Source organism: Sminthopsis crassicaudata, chromosome 6, assembly GCF_048593235.1.
Source record: "Sminthopsis crassicaudata isolate SCR6 chromosome 6, ASM4859323v1, whole genome shotgun sequence".
Taxonomy (NCBI): domain Eukaryota; kingdom Metazoa; phylum Chordata; class Mammalia; order Dasyuromorphia; family Dasyuridae; genus Sminthopsis; species Sminthopsis crassicaudata.
This window is the reverse complement of record NC_133622.1, coordinates 217413665-217432276: the sequence shown is the minus strand read 5'-3', so window position 1 is coordinate 217432276 and position 18612 is coordinate 217413665. Positions and strand designations below refer to the sequence as shown.

The following is an 18612-nucleotide window of genomic DNA, read 5'->3' as shown; positions in this document are numbered from 1 at the left end:
TTTTTTAACAGTTAATAACTAAAATGGAGTTAAATTTGGAAAGGGACTCCATCCAGGTTTTCATTTGAACATTGTTTTTGGTTTGTTTGTTTTCCAATTTACTCCCCTCTACAACTATGAATTTTCAAGTCCCTAGTATAATTTCAAAGCTCCATAGTTGAACTCTTGGACTCAAGCACAAAGCATTCCAGGTTTTCATAAACCCCTAGTGGAAACCAACTATGGGACTTTGAAAGTGTCACTTTCCTTCTGGATTTCTTTCTTCACTTGTCAATTGAGAATACCACAAGAAACACTAGCCATGAAATAATACAAGTGCATCACTTGGAGAGCTGAGAACATTATTCCTTAGCCAAGAAGTGAAAAAACAAAGTTTATTTGGTTTTGTAGAAAAGTATCTTGTGCCCATTCAATAAATCTTCAGTTAACTAAATATAATTAGTTCGATGAGCCAAAGTTTTGTTTTTTCCTTTGCACAGCCTTTGGGGAAATAAAAGTGGAGAGGAAAAATGTCCAAAGAACGGTCATGGAATATCTCTAATCTAGTATAATCTTTCTTTCTGTAGTACCAGATTGTGAAAATTCATTTCAAAACACTGAGTCACAATAGAGGAATAAAAATGATTTATTTTGACTTAGTTAAGGCAGAAGTGTGCTGATTAATTTTAGAAATTTGTTATTTAAAAGTAATGGTTGAAGATGAAAGTGTTTTTGATATAATCAAATATCCAGTATCATTCAACAAATATTTCATAGATGTCTACTGTGTGTAAAGTACTGTGCTAGGCTATATAGATGAGACAAAAAACAAATTAAGTTCTTTATTGGGGAGAGGGCAGGGAAGTAAGGTTCATATATGAAAAAATACATAAAGATTCCAAGTTTTATAGCCATTCAGTGGAGAAAGAGATATCTTCAAGAGGGAAATGGGAATAAAAACAAGGCCTGGAAGAATAGACAGATAGGGCAGGCACTTTATGTCAGGTTCTTTCAGGAAAGGAATAATGGAAGAGAAAGAATGAAAGGTAAACCAGGGTCAAATCTTGCTTGATAGTTGATGAAACTTGGACTTCCTTTTGTAGGTAGTGATAACCAGTAACCATTGAAGTTGTTTTGTTTTTTTAATTGGGTTGAAATAACCAGAAGTATAATTACATTTATTCATAGAGTATAGTCTGAACTGGGGGCTAAGGGGACAGATTATTTTCTGGGCAATTTGTTAGGAGGTTAGATGAAGCCTCTCATTGTCCCCTTGCATGAGAATGCTCGCATTCTCACTCAGCTAATCAGCATCAACCTCTGCCAGGTCTGAGAGCCTTATCCTGGTGCTCTCCCTTCCTCTCTCTAGCTCTCCATCTCCTCCCTGGGACTTTCTTCTCGGCCTCTGACCACGGCTTCCTCCTTCCTTCCCCCAGGCTAGTTCTGGAACCCACTCCTCTCTCCTGTATGTGTGCTCTCGTTCCAGCTTCTCCATTTCTGTGGATGAGCTCGCCTGCTTCCAATCACCTCAACATCATCTGGGTATTTCTTCTCCTTACCGGACTCTTACTTCCTCCTGCTCCCCTCACATGGGTCCCCTGCTCTTAGGTCAGGCCCCCAGCACCCCTTACCTGAACTGCTGGCAGAACACTCCTCTCAGGCTGACCGTGTTACACCTGCCAATATGCCCCACTGCCTCCAATAATTTATTATGGCTTCCTGTTAGTACTGAGCATATATTACTTCTGTGATCTAATTTAAACCATGTTTGATATTTAACATTTGGTTTAGTTTGTTTTTTTCACAGGGTACCTCCCTCTGCTTTGCAGAAGTGAAGGCCTATGGTTGTATAACAATGCATATAAATGTCCATTTTTTTCCATATATTGTTTATAATTTTGCTGAACTTTTATTTCCTTTTTCATCCTTTGTTCTGGGAGATTGTTCTTCATGGGGGAGGGAAGAGGAGGAATATGTTGGGAAATATAAGGGATGTGGAAAATAAACAAGAAGAATTCATTTTCAGTGTGGAAATATGTTTAGAAGAATTGCACATATTTAATCTATCTTTGATTACTTGTTCTCTAGGTGAAGAGAGAAGGAAGAAGGGAGGGAGAAAAAATTTGGAACACTCGGGTTTGCACAGTGAAACCATCTTTGCCTATATTTTTGAAAAACAAAAACAGATTTTTTAAAAAAATGAAAATTTTAAAATAGAAAATTTACCGATGCCATGTATTCTTTGCAATACTTTCTTGAATTTTAAAAATATATATTTTTCTTAACCTGGCCCCATCTCGCCCTTTCAGGTATATATTAGGGCCCTCTTTGCATTCTCCCGACCAGATACACTGGTTGTCTTTCCTTTCCTCACACAAGGCCTTCCCTCCCTGCTCTCTGCTTGGACTCTGGCTGTCTCCGTGCCTGGACTTTTTGCCCTGTTCACATCTCTTTCCATGTCCAAGCCCATGCCTTCTGCATGAGGCTCCTCTTGGTTCCTCAAGTTGCCCCTCATCAACCCCAGCGAGGCGTCCTCAATTTCCATGGTGTTCTGTATACATGCTTCTAGGTGCACATTGTCTGCCCTCTTTAGAACTTAGAAAATAAGAGCCTTAAGAACAAGGATATTTTCATCTTGTTTTTATATCCCTAGGATCTGTTATGGCGCCTGTTCATGTTCAGTAGTTTTCAGTCATGTCCAGCTCTTTTGTGACCCCATTTGGGGCTTTCTTTCAGAGATACTGGAGAAGTTCTTCATTTCCTTCTTCAGCTCATTTTACAGATGAGGAAACTGAGGGTTGTCACAACAGCTAGAAGTGTCTGAGGCCAGATTTGAATTCAGGAGGATTCCTCCTGCCTCTGGCCTAGCCATTTGGCTGCCCACCTGGTCCATAATTAGGATTAATAAATATCGATTACTTGACCAACTAATAGCTATATTCTAGGCAAAATGTATTTAAGAGGACAAACCAGGGTAATAGCAATGAGAATGAAGAGAAGAATTATAAAGGATTTTATGGCGTTTGAAGGTTTCATGATAGATCTTCAGTATTTGAGAGATGAGAAATTTTTTCTGTCACATTTAGGTTTTACCATATGTTAAAACAACAAACAGTGAAGGCACTGATTTTTGGCATAATCAAAGATCCAGTCATTTTCTAACTGCCTAGGAATCTGAACTGGTAGTCTCCAACTTCAGAGTATTCTAATCCCAAACGGTGTGATCAACCCATCAATCACTGGATGGAAGGGTGGGCTGCATCCCCCCCTCTCCCTATGATAACCCAGCAGTGTTGGAGCTTGTGGCCAACACAACTAAATCCATCTTTCTCTCTCAGAATTTGCCCACTTCCTCCACTGTATAAATTCACACTTCTCATTTCTTCCCTTCACTATATAAATTCATACTTCTCATCTCTGTACCAGGTTTGGGATCTGTCAGGACAATTATAATCCACTTAGGATCTTATACAGAAAAAAGTGTTTATAAGTTCAGCAACAACTACAAAGGTATCTACTGACTGAACACAATGGAATTAATGTTGGGTTTAGAATGAGAAGTCATGGGTCTGGCTCCTAGCTTGACCATTTCTTATCTGTGTAACTTTACACAAGTCACTTTCCCTCCAAGCCTCTCTGTCTCCTCATCCAGCAAATGAGGGAGTTGGACTTGAACAGGAATTCTTTGCTTTTAGTTCCAAACCTTTTCACAATCTGATGAGTCCTATGGATGCCTTCTTAGAGTAATGTTTTTTAAGTGCAAAAAAAGAAGTAACATAATTACTATAAAATGATTTAATTATAGCTACTAAAATATTTCTTTAAATTAGATCATGGATGTCAGGTTACACCTTTAAATCCTTGATACTGTGATATACCAATTTGTATACCCTTATCAGTCAAAAGGATTTAGAGCACTTCTCTGTTGTACCCTTCAAATGTTTGATTAAGCAAAATCTTCCGGGCCCTATGAAAAACTTTTTTTTTTTTTCCTATTTCAAACTGGCCTTTTCTTCAGTAAATGCCAAAGTATGTTTTTCTGTAGTTACTGATTGTTATACCTACGAATTGTTTTAGTTATCTTTTTTTAAAGCTTACTCCTAAAGAAGATATAAGTATGAGACATTCCCTTCAGATCTTTGTAAAGCCAAAGATTAATCATGGTTTGTTTTTGTTTTTGTTTATGTTTGACATGATGATAACTCTGATATAGTCTCAATGGTAATTATTTGTGTGTTGGACAGATTATATGTGACAAGTATCCAGGACTTCTTTTGAAGTTTTTGAAAATTGATTCTTAGTTTTAAATTTAAATTTAAATTTATTATGCTTATTATTTTCTGTTGATTTTTTTAAAAATCAACTACTAAAAATTAGTTTCCCCTTTCAAGAGACTGTAGTGCTGTGATTAATATGAGAAAAGTTTAGATAAAGCTATTAAGTTTTATTTTAATTTGCGGAACAGGTATATCTTCAGGCGAATCCAGTGAAAAAATGCAGCTGGTAATTAATCAACAGAAAACTCCTTCACAAAAAAGAACTCGGAGGAAATTAATCCAGTCTCCCTCGATGACCGAACATTCCGGAGGACCTAAACTGTCTAGTAAAACTCGGCTCAATGATTCTTTCACACAGGAACTCCAAGCTATTGTATATACACCAGAAAATTGTAAAAAATCAATTCAAAATCCCAGTTCACAGTCATCATATGGATCCAGTTTTCAGGAAGTCAACAGTTTGAAAACAAACAGTAATTCCTTTCATGCTCCCTTTTCAAAAAGTTGTATACCTCTTGACAGAAGGATAGAGTGTGTCAAAGAGAATTTAGAGTCTACATTTGTTATACATGAAGACACCAATGACACAAGCGGCATATTTTCTGAAAAGGGATTGGAACCAAATGGAAATGATACCATTTTACCAAGGTATGGCATGCAGCATTTCTATCAGTGGAATTTCCCAAATATATTAACTTGGGATTCTTCAAATAGATTTAATTTTTTTTTTTCCCCCATTTCCTAGTTAAGGTTTAGTTTGGAGATTTATTCATGTTTGAAAAAGCCTGGGGCTCAGCAGACCTGAGTTATCACACCCAGTCTGTCAGTAGCCAACTGTGTGACCCTACAAACATTCCCTAACTTCTTTGTTCTTCCATTTCCTCATGTGTAAAAGGAGAGCATTAAACTAAATTAATTATACAAAGAAAGGACCCTCTCAGCATTAACACTATGAAATGTATTTTTTTTTTTTTTGGTTTAGATATGGTTTTTTAATATATATATTACTTAGTTTTCAATATGAAATGTATTATAACCATTTTTTAAGCAAAATACTCTTCATTTTTTTTTTCCATTTCAGCTTTACCTCACGCCTCATATTTGGCATCTCCAATAAATATATTTTTAACAGAATGATTAGGTTGACTGAGCTACTTTATCTGTTAGTTTTCTAGCTAGACAACCCAAACCATCTGAAAAAGATTACTGTCTATGTTATACTTTTTAAAATTTCCTTTGAAGGAAATTCCACAATTTCTCATGGTGTCTGACAACTCTTGGTACTCCAGTAACCCTTAGATAATGTAAAATATTCCTAAAGCTAAACCAATTTTCACTGCATTTCATCCAAGACAACATATGTATGCTTTCATACTTTACCTGTTGAGTTCACATTTCATCTGTCATATCCTATACATGCTTATGTGAGGAAGGGTATCCATGTCTTTTCTTGCTACTGGTAGCGTGACAGTTTTATGATAGCAATGGTTTCTGTAGGTGGATGGATAAATGGGGGAAGAGGATATGTATATAGAGATATATGTCTATACGCTTTTTAAATTAATTATATGTAAGTTTAGAAAATCTGTAAAATCTTATTCCAGTGTTTCATCATGGTGTGAAAGTTCTCTGTTGATTCAAGCATAGCACAAACTCTAATAGATCCTACCAGGCAAATCCCTTGCACAGAGTAGGTTTTTAAAAAATGGTAAGAGAAGGAAGGACCTCATAGAAGACTCTTTATTTGTCACCATAACTTAGTGTATGCACAGTCTCTGCACCTAGTACCATTCATCAGGGGATAACTTGTTACTGCAGCTTCCTTAGATACCTTTACCTCCCTACACCACAAGTTTCTCATGAATACATAAGGGATTGGACTAGAAATGATGTCTGAAATACCTGTAATATTTCTGCTTCATTGAAAAATTTTGTGGCCTATATTTAGTGCCATCATAAAAATGGTTTTTCACTAAAAAGAAAAAAATAAGGATATCTTTTTTTTTTTTTTTTTCACTTATAAACTGTAGGCTTAGCCTCCCTTCATTGTTGACTAAAACATCTGTCCACTTAACAAATGAAACCCCATCCTACATGGCAATGACTGCTGCTGCCAAGAGAAAACGGAAATTAACAAGGTAAGATTCCAGAAAACAGGCCCATTGTGGGGCCAGTGTAAGACTCGTCCGTCACGCCATAGTCTCTCCCTACGGTTTATGCCCTGATGCTCTCATTTTTTGGTAGCTGTTGAAACTTACAGTCTATTGATAACAGCCCGTGGTGATAAGTGAGCCAGAAAACTTAGCTTCAAATTCTGGCTTCATTATTGATATTCTGGAGGATCCTCCCTGGTTCTCAGCTCTTCTTTTTGTACAGAGGGAATAATAGTGAGGTATGAGGAAAAGCACAAAAGTAAAATAAATGACCAGAAATGAAAGCTGGTACTCACAAGGATGAGGCATCTGGGGTCTGCAACATTTGTGAATCCACAAGGTGTGTTATTATTAATTTACCTAAATTAGATTACTCCAGAAAAGTCAAGTTTAATAAAATCTCCAATTTGTTGTTATTTGATCTTTTTGTTTTTTTTTTTTTTTACATTTAAAAATGATTAGAAAATTCTTCAACCTCTGAAAACACTGTATTTACCTACAAATTTCAGCCACATCAAATTTTTCAAATGACTGAAAAAGTGAATGATCCTAGACTTCTACTACCATAAGTGATCAGAAAGGGATAAAGAGGGACCCTCTCTGAGAACACCTAGTTTAAGTATGAAAAATAGATTATCCAGGGGCAGCTGGGTAGAGCACCAGCCCTGAAGTCAGGAGGACCAGAGTTCAAATTTGGTCTCAGACCCTTAACACTTCCTAGCTGTGTGACCCTGGGCAAGTCACTTAACCCCAATAACCTCAGCAAAAAAAAAAAAAAAAAAAAAAAGATTGTCCAGCCTTTTTGGTTCTGCTACTCATCTCATAAGGATATTATAAAGAAAGTACTTTTTAAAACTTTTAAGTACTACAAATGAGAGATTATTTTCATTCTCACTAATAAATCATTGCTTTTTGTTTTACTAAAAAAGCACCTAAATTTGAAGTCATATAAAGGAGTTATACCCTTCTCAGTCATCTAATCCTTAGCCAGCTGGTGGAACTTTGTCAACGCACTCTTTAATTGAGTCTTAATTTTCATGAAATGGGGATGATGCTTACATCACCTCAAATTAGATCATGTATCTTAATTTCGCTTTTTAAGTTACACACATAATGCAATGGGTTACTATTAGTATTAAAGTCATTCCTCACTTTTTTCCCTGGTCAAACCAATATTTATATTTGCTCAAAATTGAAATGATGTATTTTTTTTTAATGTACAGCTTTATAGATTCACTTTTTTTTTTTAAACTACAGGCTTTTTAAAAATTTTGATGATTTTGATAATAATAATGTAATAAGTACAATTTTATAATATACTCTTACCTCCTTTTTCCTCATTAGTTGATTCCCCACATCCCCATCCTCAACCCATTGTTGGTAGCCTGCTTTGTTTTATACAAAAGTCAGAAGCAAGCTCACACATGGCAGATAGGATGTTAAAGGAAGAGTTCTTCGAGTCCCCAGTTACTTTTGATACTTTGAAATTGCCATCATTGTAAGAATCATTGTGCTTAGTGGTATAGAAATAAAGTTATATGATTCTACAAAGCAACTAACACTATGGTCATTCAGTTACAAGACATAAAGAAAATAAGTTGATTTTTCCAAGCATAAGAATTGCTTCTGTTAAGTTCCCTCTGGAACCAGTAATTAGATCCTGTCATTAACTAAGGTTAAGAGAGATTAATGCTAGAAATGTACATAATTACTTTTTTTTGATCCTCCTTTTCCTTAATTAAATCTACATGAGCGTGATAGTAATAAACCCTGGTATTTTCCACTTATCCACAAGCCTTAATCTATATGTGCTTGTATATTTGTGGTGTGTCCATTTTACTTTCTACCCAGATATTAAAACAGAGTCCAAAAGTACTAGTAATTCCAACAAAATACTAAACTCTTCACATTGATTCACTGCTTCATTTGGAAATATTAAAATTTTAGTCTCATAAATTAATAGAGCATAACAACAGAATTACCTGACTCAGAACATGCTTAACAATTATAATCCAATTCATAGTATAATTCAGCTATGCTTAGCTTATGTTTATCAGATATGCAAAGTTTAGATTTTTCAGCCCATTGAATAATGACCTTCTTCTTCCATTAAGGTCAGATTGACTGAGAGAATTTGTGATTCTACCTAAGAAACAGTTTTAAATAATATATGTTAATTTCATAATTATAGTTATTAAATAATGAATTACATAAACAAATTATATTAATTATAATTTCATAGCTGAAACTTTCAACTTTTATATAATTCAGGGATCACTGATAGTAATATCTACCTGTTCTAAAGAAAAAGATAATTTTAGAGAAGCATCTAGCAATGGATTAATAAAAAAAGGAAAAAACCTTATAATACTTCTCTTGGTGCCCATTAATTTTGTCATTTTGATTTTATACTTCTGCCTGCCTGTAAATTTTGGCTTTCTCTTTATGGCTCTAACCTCAAAATCAGAACACAAAGCTATCTTGTGACATGAATATTTAGTGTGTTTCATCAATGGAATATTTAAATCTTAAGACTTTTTAAAAAGTGAAGCTACAAAGTTTATTAAATTAGATATGTGTTTGACATAAACATTCCATTTATTTGATTATACTAGGATTACATTCCTGGAAATGTGAGTTTTAGTCAAGTGATCCGGTATTCAAACCTAAAATTCCCATAGGAAGGATGCTATAGGTAATGTTTGTATTCTTGACATATTCCAAAATGATCAGGAAATTAGATGTGAAAATAAACATTCATCCAAGAGAGCCAATGACAATCTTTTGTTTACAGGATGCTCTGTTTCTTGGTGGAGGAAATCTAATGATTAAATGAAGCAAGTGTATTAAAGATGTACATGATAACATTGTAGTAGTACCTTATCTGACATTGTTCAAGAATGAGTTGTTTCACATAGGTACCTTTTTATAAGAACTTGAAATTTACGCCATTAAATACTAAAATCATTATTTTGACAATTTTGGGGGGAAATTTTTCTGAACTGTCTCTTGACTTCTTCAAAACGAACCCTTACCTTGATGATTCAAAGTCATCATTATAAACATGCATCACTTGTTTAAGACTACAATAAAGTGAATGCTCTCAGGACTTAAGAGATGTGTGTGGCTCTTTACCCCTACAATAAATGTCCCCAGACAGCTATGCTTTGGAATTCTTGTGTCTGCTTTCCACAGTTTTTTCACTCGTCCTATTGTTTGCTGCTTGTGATCTAAGCTAGGAAACCATTCATAACTAAGCTTGTTAAAATTTGAAATAAAAGTAAATGCCCTGTGGAGCTTCTTAGCAACAATAGTCAACCATAGATTTGTATATGGTTTCTTGTCACTTTTATGCACATGATCTCATTAGGTCTTATTTCTGATAATTAAAACATAGAAGCTTCAGTTGCAAGGATTTTGTAATATCCTCTGACACAAGGACCTTTTTGATTCCCTTCCTCACTCTTGGCTGGGTTCAGTATTGTTGAGACAGCTAGCTAATGGTCATTTACCTCTTACTTTCACTTGACAGTTTACAGAGTACTTTCCTTCCTGAGATAAAGTTTTACCATAAATTCCTGTGGTTACAGAAGCACTTCCCATCCATCACCTCCTCTGACCCTTCTATCCTTCCTTACACCTTGGGAGAGGAAGGCTGTCGAGGTCCCTTCATCCTCAAGAATAAGGAGTCTTTCCCACCTGCCTGCCTGTTGTGAGGGCCAAGAGAATATAGTAAAAGCCCTTGGTAACCAGAAAACATTCTACTTCTGTCAGTTATATGTATTTATTCTTTTGTAAAAATAGCAACATTTTTTCTATCTATTCTTTTCAAGTCCTACGCCCAACAGTTCGGTAAGGACCACACAAGATCCAGTAGCTATGAAGCGTGTTCGAAAGGATCTTTCAGTTCATGAATATTCTAGGATAAACAGACCAGCAAAGGGTAAGTTGGAGCTCCTGGGCGCTTAATCAGAATTGGAGAGTAAGTATGGTTATTGCTGGGCAAGACAGAATGGGACAAGTCAGCAAGCTGTTTCTTGGATTAATTTTAGTAGTAGTTGTTGTTAAAGCTTTTTATTTGCAAAGCATGGGTAATTTTTCCAACATTGACCCTTGCATAACCTTTTGTGGCAAATTTCCCCCTCCTCTAGCTGGCAAGTAGTCTTAATACATGTTAAATATGTTGAAATATATGTTAGATCCAATATATGTATATATATTTATACAGTTATCTTGATGCAAAAGAAAAATCAGATCAAGAAGGAAGGAAAAAAAAATCTAAGAAAGAAAACATAATGCAAGCAAATAACAATAGATGAGAAATGCTATGTTGTGGTACCCACTCTGTTACCACAGTTCTCTCTCTGGGTGTAGATGGCTCTCTTCATCACTGTACAAGTCAAACTGGTTTGAATCCTCTCATTGTAGAAGAGAACCACATCCATCAGAATTGATCAGAGGATAGTCTTGTTTCTGCCATATATAATGATCTCCTGGTTCTGCTCATGTCACTCAGCATCAGTTCATATAAGTCTCTCCAGGCCTTTCTGAAATCATCCTGCTGGTCGTTTCTTACAGAACAATAATATTTCACAACATTCATATACCATAATTTATTCAGCCATTCTCTAACTGATGGGCATCCTTTCAGTTTCCACTTAATTGCCACTACAAAAAGGGCTGCCACAAACATTTTTGCACATGTAGGGTCCCTTTCCCTTCTTTAAGATCTCTTTGGGATATAAGCCCAGTAGTAACACTGCTGGTCAAAGTGTATGCACAATTTGATAACTTTTTGGGCATAGTTCTTGGATTAATTTTTTTTTTATTCATTTTTCCAAATTATCCCCTCCCTTCCTCCACTTCCTCCCCTTGATGACAGGTAATCCCATACATTTTACATGTGTTATAATATAACCTAGATACAATATATGTGTGTAAATACCTTTTTCTTGTTGCACATTAATTATTAGCTTCCGAAGGTATAAGTAACCTGGGTAGATAGACAGTAGTGCTAACAATTTACATTCGCTTCCCAGTGTTCCTTCTCTGGGTATAGTTATTTCTGTCCATCATTGATCAACTGGAAGTGAGTTGGATCTTCTTTATGTTGAAGATTTCCACTTCCATCAGAATACATCCTCATACAGTATTGTTGTTGAAGTGTACAGTGATCTTCTGGTTCTGCTCATTTCACTCAGCATCAGTTGATTTAAGTCTCTCCAAGCCTCTCTGTCTTCCTCCTGCTGGTCATTTCTTACAGAGCAATAATATTCCATAACCTTCATATACCACAATTTACCCAACCATTCTCCAATTGATGGACATCCATTCATCTTCCAGTTTCTAGCTACAACAAAAAGAGCTGCCACAAACATTTTGGCACTTACAGGTCCCTTTCCACTCTTTAGTATTTCTTTGGGATATAATCCCAATAACAGCAATGCTGGGTCAAAGGGTATGCACAGTTTGACAACTTTTTGGGCATAGTTCCAAATTGCTCTTCTTGGATTAATTTTTAAGAGGTTATGTCCACATAAAAACTTTTGATTTAGGCAGATCTAGCACCAAGAAGACTGGGCTGGGAATCAGAAGAACTTGAGTTCCTTTCCTGCTCTTTGGCACATGCCGGCTTTGTGCATTGGTCCCAGGCAAGTTCCTTAACCCAGTGCATCAAGCACCAGCCTCTCACCCTTGGAATCGTAGAGGAGCTGCTGTCCTGCATTATTGCAAGGAATTTCTACAGCAGGGATTCTCTGCACAGGTAGTCCTGACTAAAACAACACTACACATGTTAAACACCTTGAAGAAACTGCTTCTGTACCTGCTGCTCATCCTCGGGCTCTCTGTGTGATTACTGAGCACCCTCAAACTTCTACAACCTACCAGATTGTAAAAGTAACTAAGAGAAATCAAAAGAGATTTTCAGAGTTCGAATAAACAAACTGTCTCCTAAGTGAATGCTATGCAAAAGACCTTTGCTTCAAAAAGCAGCAGAACCAGATGTAAATTTTGGAGTCTGCGAACTAGATGTATTCTCCTTTGGGATACAATTTATTTACAGTAGGTTGTGATACAGGGTCATTTGGGGAAGCAGCTACCCACTCACAGTTTTGCAGAGTAACCATCTTTCCATCTCCTTCACCCAGACTATCCAACCTGTTGGCCAATCTGCTGCCAACGTTCATGAAAATTCCTTTGCAGAATATACTGAAGTCCCAGTGTAGAAAGTGAGCATTCAATCTATCAGAAAATAATTATAGCTGTAGCAAATTACAAAAGGCCCCATCTAAGGCCTGTCTCGAAAGCTTTTAAGATTTTATGAACTGAATTCTCTGGATTTTATTTTCATTCATCTCATTGTTTTTCTTTGTTTGAAATACATATGGTAATTTTTTAGTAATGATAGGATATGAAAAGGTAAATAAGATAAATTCTAGCCCTCAAATTTTCAAATTAGAGCTGTGGAATCCAAAAATGGGAACAAGCCTCCAAAGCCAAGGATCTCATGGACAATATAGTCAATATAGCCTAAATAGAACAATGTTTTTAGATGCATGAAATAAAATACATGGGATTACAGGAAGGAAAATAATTTCATTGAATCAAAATATTTACTGAATAAATAAAAATATCAGCCTCTGTTTTGTATATCCTGCCTGTCATCTTTAACAGGAGATGATTCCAAAGATGATAGTGGCTTAGGGGTTCAGGTGGATCTCACCTGCAGAGACAGCATTCACAAGTACAAACACTGAAACAGATTCTTTCAACTCATCTCTTCTTTAGATAGCAAAGTTCTAAGCGAGAGAGGCTCAGTAAGAGAAGATTGACCCCAGAGACAGAGCATTCAGACTTTTTAGACCCTTTTGGGTGGTGGTATTGCAAACAGCATTAGTAGAAGACAATTAACATACCTTGGAAGAAAATGTTCTGTTTTCCTCCAAGCTTCAATGGAGGCTGTTTTTGAGGTGCACGTTAAAATTCTTAATTTTACTGCCTTTCAAAAGTGTTGTATTTTCATTTTAAAGTTCTTAACAATATTATTAGACTCAATTGGTAAATATTTTTGTGTTATAATCAAGCTGTAACAAGTGAAAAGAAATTCACAGTCATGTCTTTAAGAAAGAAATGAAAATCTTAACTAAAATTTCATTATTTAACTTCCTGCATTGTATTTAGTGATAGTTCTATATGAATGTACACTCAGGAATCCTTAAGTTCATTATAGTTTTGCAGACAAGTAGCAGATTGTATCATAGTAGTATAAGTCTACATTCCCCTAAAATTATATTTCTTTGGAAAGAAAACACACACTGAAAAATAATCCAAACCTAAGCTGCATTTAGGTTTTTTAACATGTCAGGTTCAAGGAGAAGCTGTCACCTGTATTCCAACTAATTTGGCACATAAAACTGGAGAGAAATTATTTTGATAATTATAATTTTTAAAGAACGAAAACAAACTATAAATTCCAAAAGTACCCCTTATCTAATTAATGACTTTATTTTTAAAGAGATTTCTTTTTCTTAAATCAATCTTCTTACATTTCCTGGTTTCTAGAGAAGGTATCATTGATCTCTTTGCCTCTTCCAATTGTCATTTCATCTTTCATCTATTTCCTTATCAACCTTCGTCTTCCCTGTTCTCCCTAATTAAGATTTCATGTAAACTCATAATTGAGAATAATGAAGAATTTGGTAAAGGGTTAGTTTGCAAAGGAAGATAGTAAGGGGAAAATATGCAAGTAAAATAAACTTTAAATATATATGATTAGATTCTGGGAAACATTTTGAAATTAATCACGCCGGAAAGGTGAATAAACTATTTTTTGACCCTCAGATCCTACTATTGGGCACATACCTCAAAGAGATCAAAACCAGAAAAGCCTCTATATATTAAACTGTTCAGAACAATCCTTGAGCAGCACTTTGGGGGCTGGCAAAGAACTAAAAACCAAGTAGACGCTCACCCCCTGGGAGATGACTAACCAAATTATAGTAAATTAATGTAATAGAATATTACTACATCTAAAGAAATGAATATTAATTTAGAGAAATGTTAATGCTTATGTGAGCTGCTGCAGAGCAAAGTAAGGAGGAACAGGAAAATAATAATATTCCCAGTGATTATAGTAACACAAATGGAAAGAACTAAACCAAAATGAAATTGAATGCTGTACAATGATGATGACCAAGGTTATTCTTGAAAAAGAGATGAAATATACTTTCCTCTTTTCTTTGTAGAGAGATGGAAGATGTGCGTGTAGAATAGTGTGTGTGTGTGTGTGTGTGTGTGTGTGTGTGTGTGTGTGTGTGTGTGTGTGTGTAATCAGATTTATTTGTTAGTTAGTTGTATAGAACTGCTCCTTTTAAAATTTTTGTTAGAAAAGATGATCCACTGAATAGGGGGTGAACAAGGATTCATTTGGAAATGAAGCTTAAGTTTTGACAGAACTTCAGTTCCAGTTTTAACAAAACAAATCAATAAAAAAATACCTCTTTTAAGTCTATAAAATTGAAAAAAAAAAAGTGAGATCAAATGTTTTTTTCCTTACCAAAAAAGAGAATTTAAGACAGAGAAAAGAAGGGGAAATGTTGATGAGCTAAAAAAGGCAAGAGAGAATAACAGTGAAAATAAGATCTTTAATTAGCTAAGAGGAAATAACATAGAAAGGTTATTTAGCATTCTGGAGAACTCTCCTCCATGAGGACTTAGTGAAATCATCACATATTACTTACAAAAACTGGTCTTTTGCATCTCTAGATAGGACTTTTAACAATCTCATTTTTGCCAAAAAGATATTGGATTTATTTTATTCTGTTTTTTTGTTTGTTTGTTTGAATTTTAAAGGATATGTTTTCCTTCTTGAGTTTAGAATTCTTACAAATATTAGTTAAATGAATCATTCCTTGAATGACATTTGTCCCATTATTCTATTTATCTTTCTTTTCCAGCACATAAAAGAAGTATCCATGAACTTAATCCAGGCGTGCAGAGAAAATTTGGGAGAAGTATTTCAGAAGGAAACATAACACTCAATTCAAAATCAAAGTCATCCACTTTTATCAAGCCTAATTTTCTAAAATGCTTTCCTAAGAAGAATTAAAGTAGACCTTTTATATGTCCTCGGTACTTTTGAAGAAGCTTTTGACAAATAGACTCTATAGGTTTCCTCAATCCCATAAAAACATCCTAGAATAGAAGGGGAAAATTCTCTTTTCCCTTGCATGTGTTGTTTTAAATAAATGTAAATTTCAGCAGCAAAACTAGATGTAAATTTTTGATACTTTTAACATGTTTTGATAGTCCATTTCTTATCACTATATCATTTTAATATGGTTTTGTTTTTGCAAATTTTTTTTATTGTAGGACCATTTAAATTAAAATTTCTATATTCATGATCTACTTTTCCCTAAATATTTTTTTATATACTAATAGCTTGTAAGCCTATAGAGTTGTAAATAGATTGTCTAAATAATTTTTGTGATTAAAATGCACTAATTCTTTTCTCTGCTATTTGGTTATGTTTAAAATGCAGTTTTTACAATTGAGTTTGAGTATGGTTTTTGTTCCATAGTAAAAACAATATTTGATTTGTATTTTAGACTTCTGTTATACCATCCACAACTCTTCATTTGGCTGATTTTTTTGGAGCTTTCTCATAATTCAAATTAGAGCCACTTTTTTGATACCTAAACTAAGATCTGAAAGTAATTTTTATATCTCTGATAACAATGAAGATTCAAATTATTTGCATTCATTCATTTTTATTAATATCTCTTAGATTTGTTTTATTTCTTTAGTCATTCAGTCTTGTCCAAGTTTTCATGACCTCGAGGACCATAGGCATGGCAGGTCAAATCTGTTCTCTACTATTTCCCAAAGTCTGTGCAAGCTCATGTTTGTTGCTTCCATAGCAGTCTATCAGAGAAGTGTTTTCTGCATATCTGAGATTGTTGCTATTTCTCCCAGAAACCTTAATTCTGGCTTTTGGTTCATCCAGCCTGGCATTTCACTTTATATACTCTGCATATAAGTTAAGTAAATAAGGTGGCAATATTCAGCCTTGTCCTTTCCCAGTCTTAAATTCATCAGTGGTTTCATGTTAAGTTTGTTTGTTTATTTGTTTGTTTGTTTTTGCTGAGGCAATTGGAGTTAAGTGACTTGCCCAGGGTCACACAGCTAGGAAATGTTAAGTATCTGAGTCCAGATTTGAACTCAGATCCCCCTGACTTCAGGGCTGGTGCTGTATCCACTGCGTCACCTAGCTGCTCCCCCTCCTCATGTTAAGTTTTAACTATCACTTCTTAGCCTGCATACAGGTTCTTTGGGAGACAAGTAAGATGATCTGGGCACTCCTCTCTCTTTGAGGACTTGCCACATTTTGTTGTGATCCACACCGTGAAAAGCTCTAATGTAGTCAATAAAGAAGTAGTAGATGTCTTTTTTCTGGAACTCCCTTCTTTTCTCCAGAATTCAGCAAATGTTGGCAATGTAGTCTCTTGTTCCTGTGCCTCTGAAAACCAGCCTGTTTTTCTGGTAATTCTTCATTCACATATTGCTGAAGCTGAGCTTACAGAATCTTAAACATACCCTTGCTGGCTTATATAGCCCAATTATTGGCTAATTTGAACATTCTCTGGCATTGTCCTTTATGATTGGGAGATAAACTGATCTTTCCAGTCCATTGGCTCCTGTTGTTTTCCAAATTTGCTGGCATCTTGAGTGCAGTACTTTAACAGCATCATCTTTAGAATTTTAAATAGTTCAGCTTGAATTCCATCTTCTGACTTTTACTTCCCCCAAACTGCCCTCGCTTCTCCCAGCTCCTCACCTCTTTTTCTTATCCCCTTACTGTCCTTACTTTCCTGTATGGCAAGATAGATTTCTTCTATACCCAGCTGAGTGTGTATATTCTCTGAGATAATTCCAATGAATAAGGCTCATATGCTTCTCTGACCCCTTCTCCCATTTTCACCTCGACTGTAAAATCTCTTTCAAGCCTCTTATATGTCGCATAATTTATCTCATTCTACCTTTCTTTCCCCTCATCATTTAATTTTATTTTTTTAAATAATCTACCATCACATTCAATTCACTCCTCTTCTTTCTGTCTATGTATACTTCTAACTACACTAAGAATGAAAAAAATCTTCAGGAGTTATAATTGGCATTTTCCCATGTAGGAATATAAACCGTTTCACCTTATCAAACCTCTTTCTTTTTTTATGCTTCTCTTAAAGCTTATATTTGAATCTTGTATTTGAAAGTCAGATTTTTGTCTTCAGCTCTGATCTTTTCATCAAGATTGCTTGAACGTCCTGTATTTCATTGAATTTTCATTTTTCCCTCTGAAAGATTTTATTCAGTTTTGCTTAATAGGTGATTCTTGGTTGGAATCCTAGCTCCTTAGTCCTCTAAAATCTAATATTCTAAGCATTCCTAAGCTGTTGAAGCTGCTAAAGTTTATGTTATCCTGACTGTGGTTCCATAATATTTTAATTGTTTCTTTTTTTTTTAATACTAAGAGTTTTTATTTTTTAATACATGCAAAGATAATTTTTAACATTCATCCTTGCAAAAAAAATTTTTTTCAAATCTTTGTCCCTTCCTCTCCCTTTCCTAGACAGCGTGTAATCTGGTATAAGTCAAACATGTACAGTTCTTCTAAGTACATATCCAAATTATCATGTTACACAAGAAAAATCAGATCAAAGAAGGGGGAAAAAATGAAAAAGAAAAAAACAAACAACAAAAACGGTAAAAATGCTATGTTATGATCCACATTCAGTCTCCATTATTTTTTGTTGTTTTTTTCCAATGAGTTATTTCACATTTTTTTCTATTTTTATCATTCCTTTAATAGTGTTGTATTGTTTCTTGATATCTCACTAAATCATTGGCTTCCACTTGCCCACTAACTTTAAAGATAGTATTTTCTTTACTGGGGTTTTGTACCTCTTTTTTCTATCTGGCCAATTCTGCTTTTTGAGGAGTTCTTCCCGGGAGATTTCTCTGCTTTTTTTTTTTTTTAACCATTTGGTTTACTCTGTTTTTAAGGTGTTATTTTATTCATATTTTTCATGCCTTCTTTATCAAGCTGTTGTATCTTTTTATGTTTTTTTTTTTTTTTTTTGCATCATTCATTTATCTTCCTGATTTTTCCTCCACTTCTCTTAATTTTTAAAATGTTTTTGAGC

At 34.9% G+C, this 18612-nt stretch overlaps 1 protein-coding gene across 3 annotated transcripts in view; it reads left to right on the top strand.

Moving 5' to 3' along the window:
* Positions 1-15678, top strand: part of KIF18A (kinesin family member 18A) — a 96404-nt gene extending 80726 nt beyond the window's left edge. For all 3 annotated transcript variants that reach the window (XM_074274198.1, XM_074274199.1, XM_074274200.1), the window contains exons 15-18: positions 4445-4904; positions 6287-6394; positions 10243-10352; positions 15367-15678. In XM_074274198.1, the coding sequence (XP_074130299.1) occupies positions 4445-4904; positions 6287-6394; positions 10243-10352; positions 15367-15518 (830 nt within the window). In that variant the 3' untranslated portion in view covers positions 15519-15678. The remainder of the gene's footprint in view (positions 1-4444; positions 4905-6286; positions 6395-10242; positions 10353-15366) is intronic.
* Positions 15679-18612: the final 2934 nt, after the last annotated feature.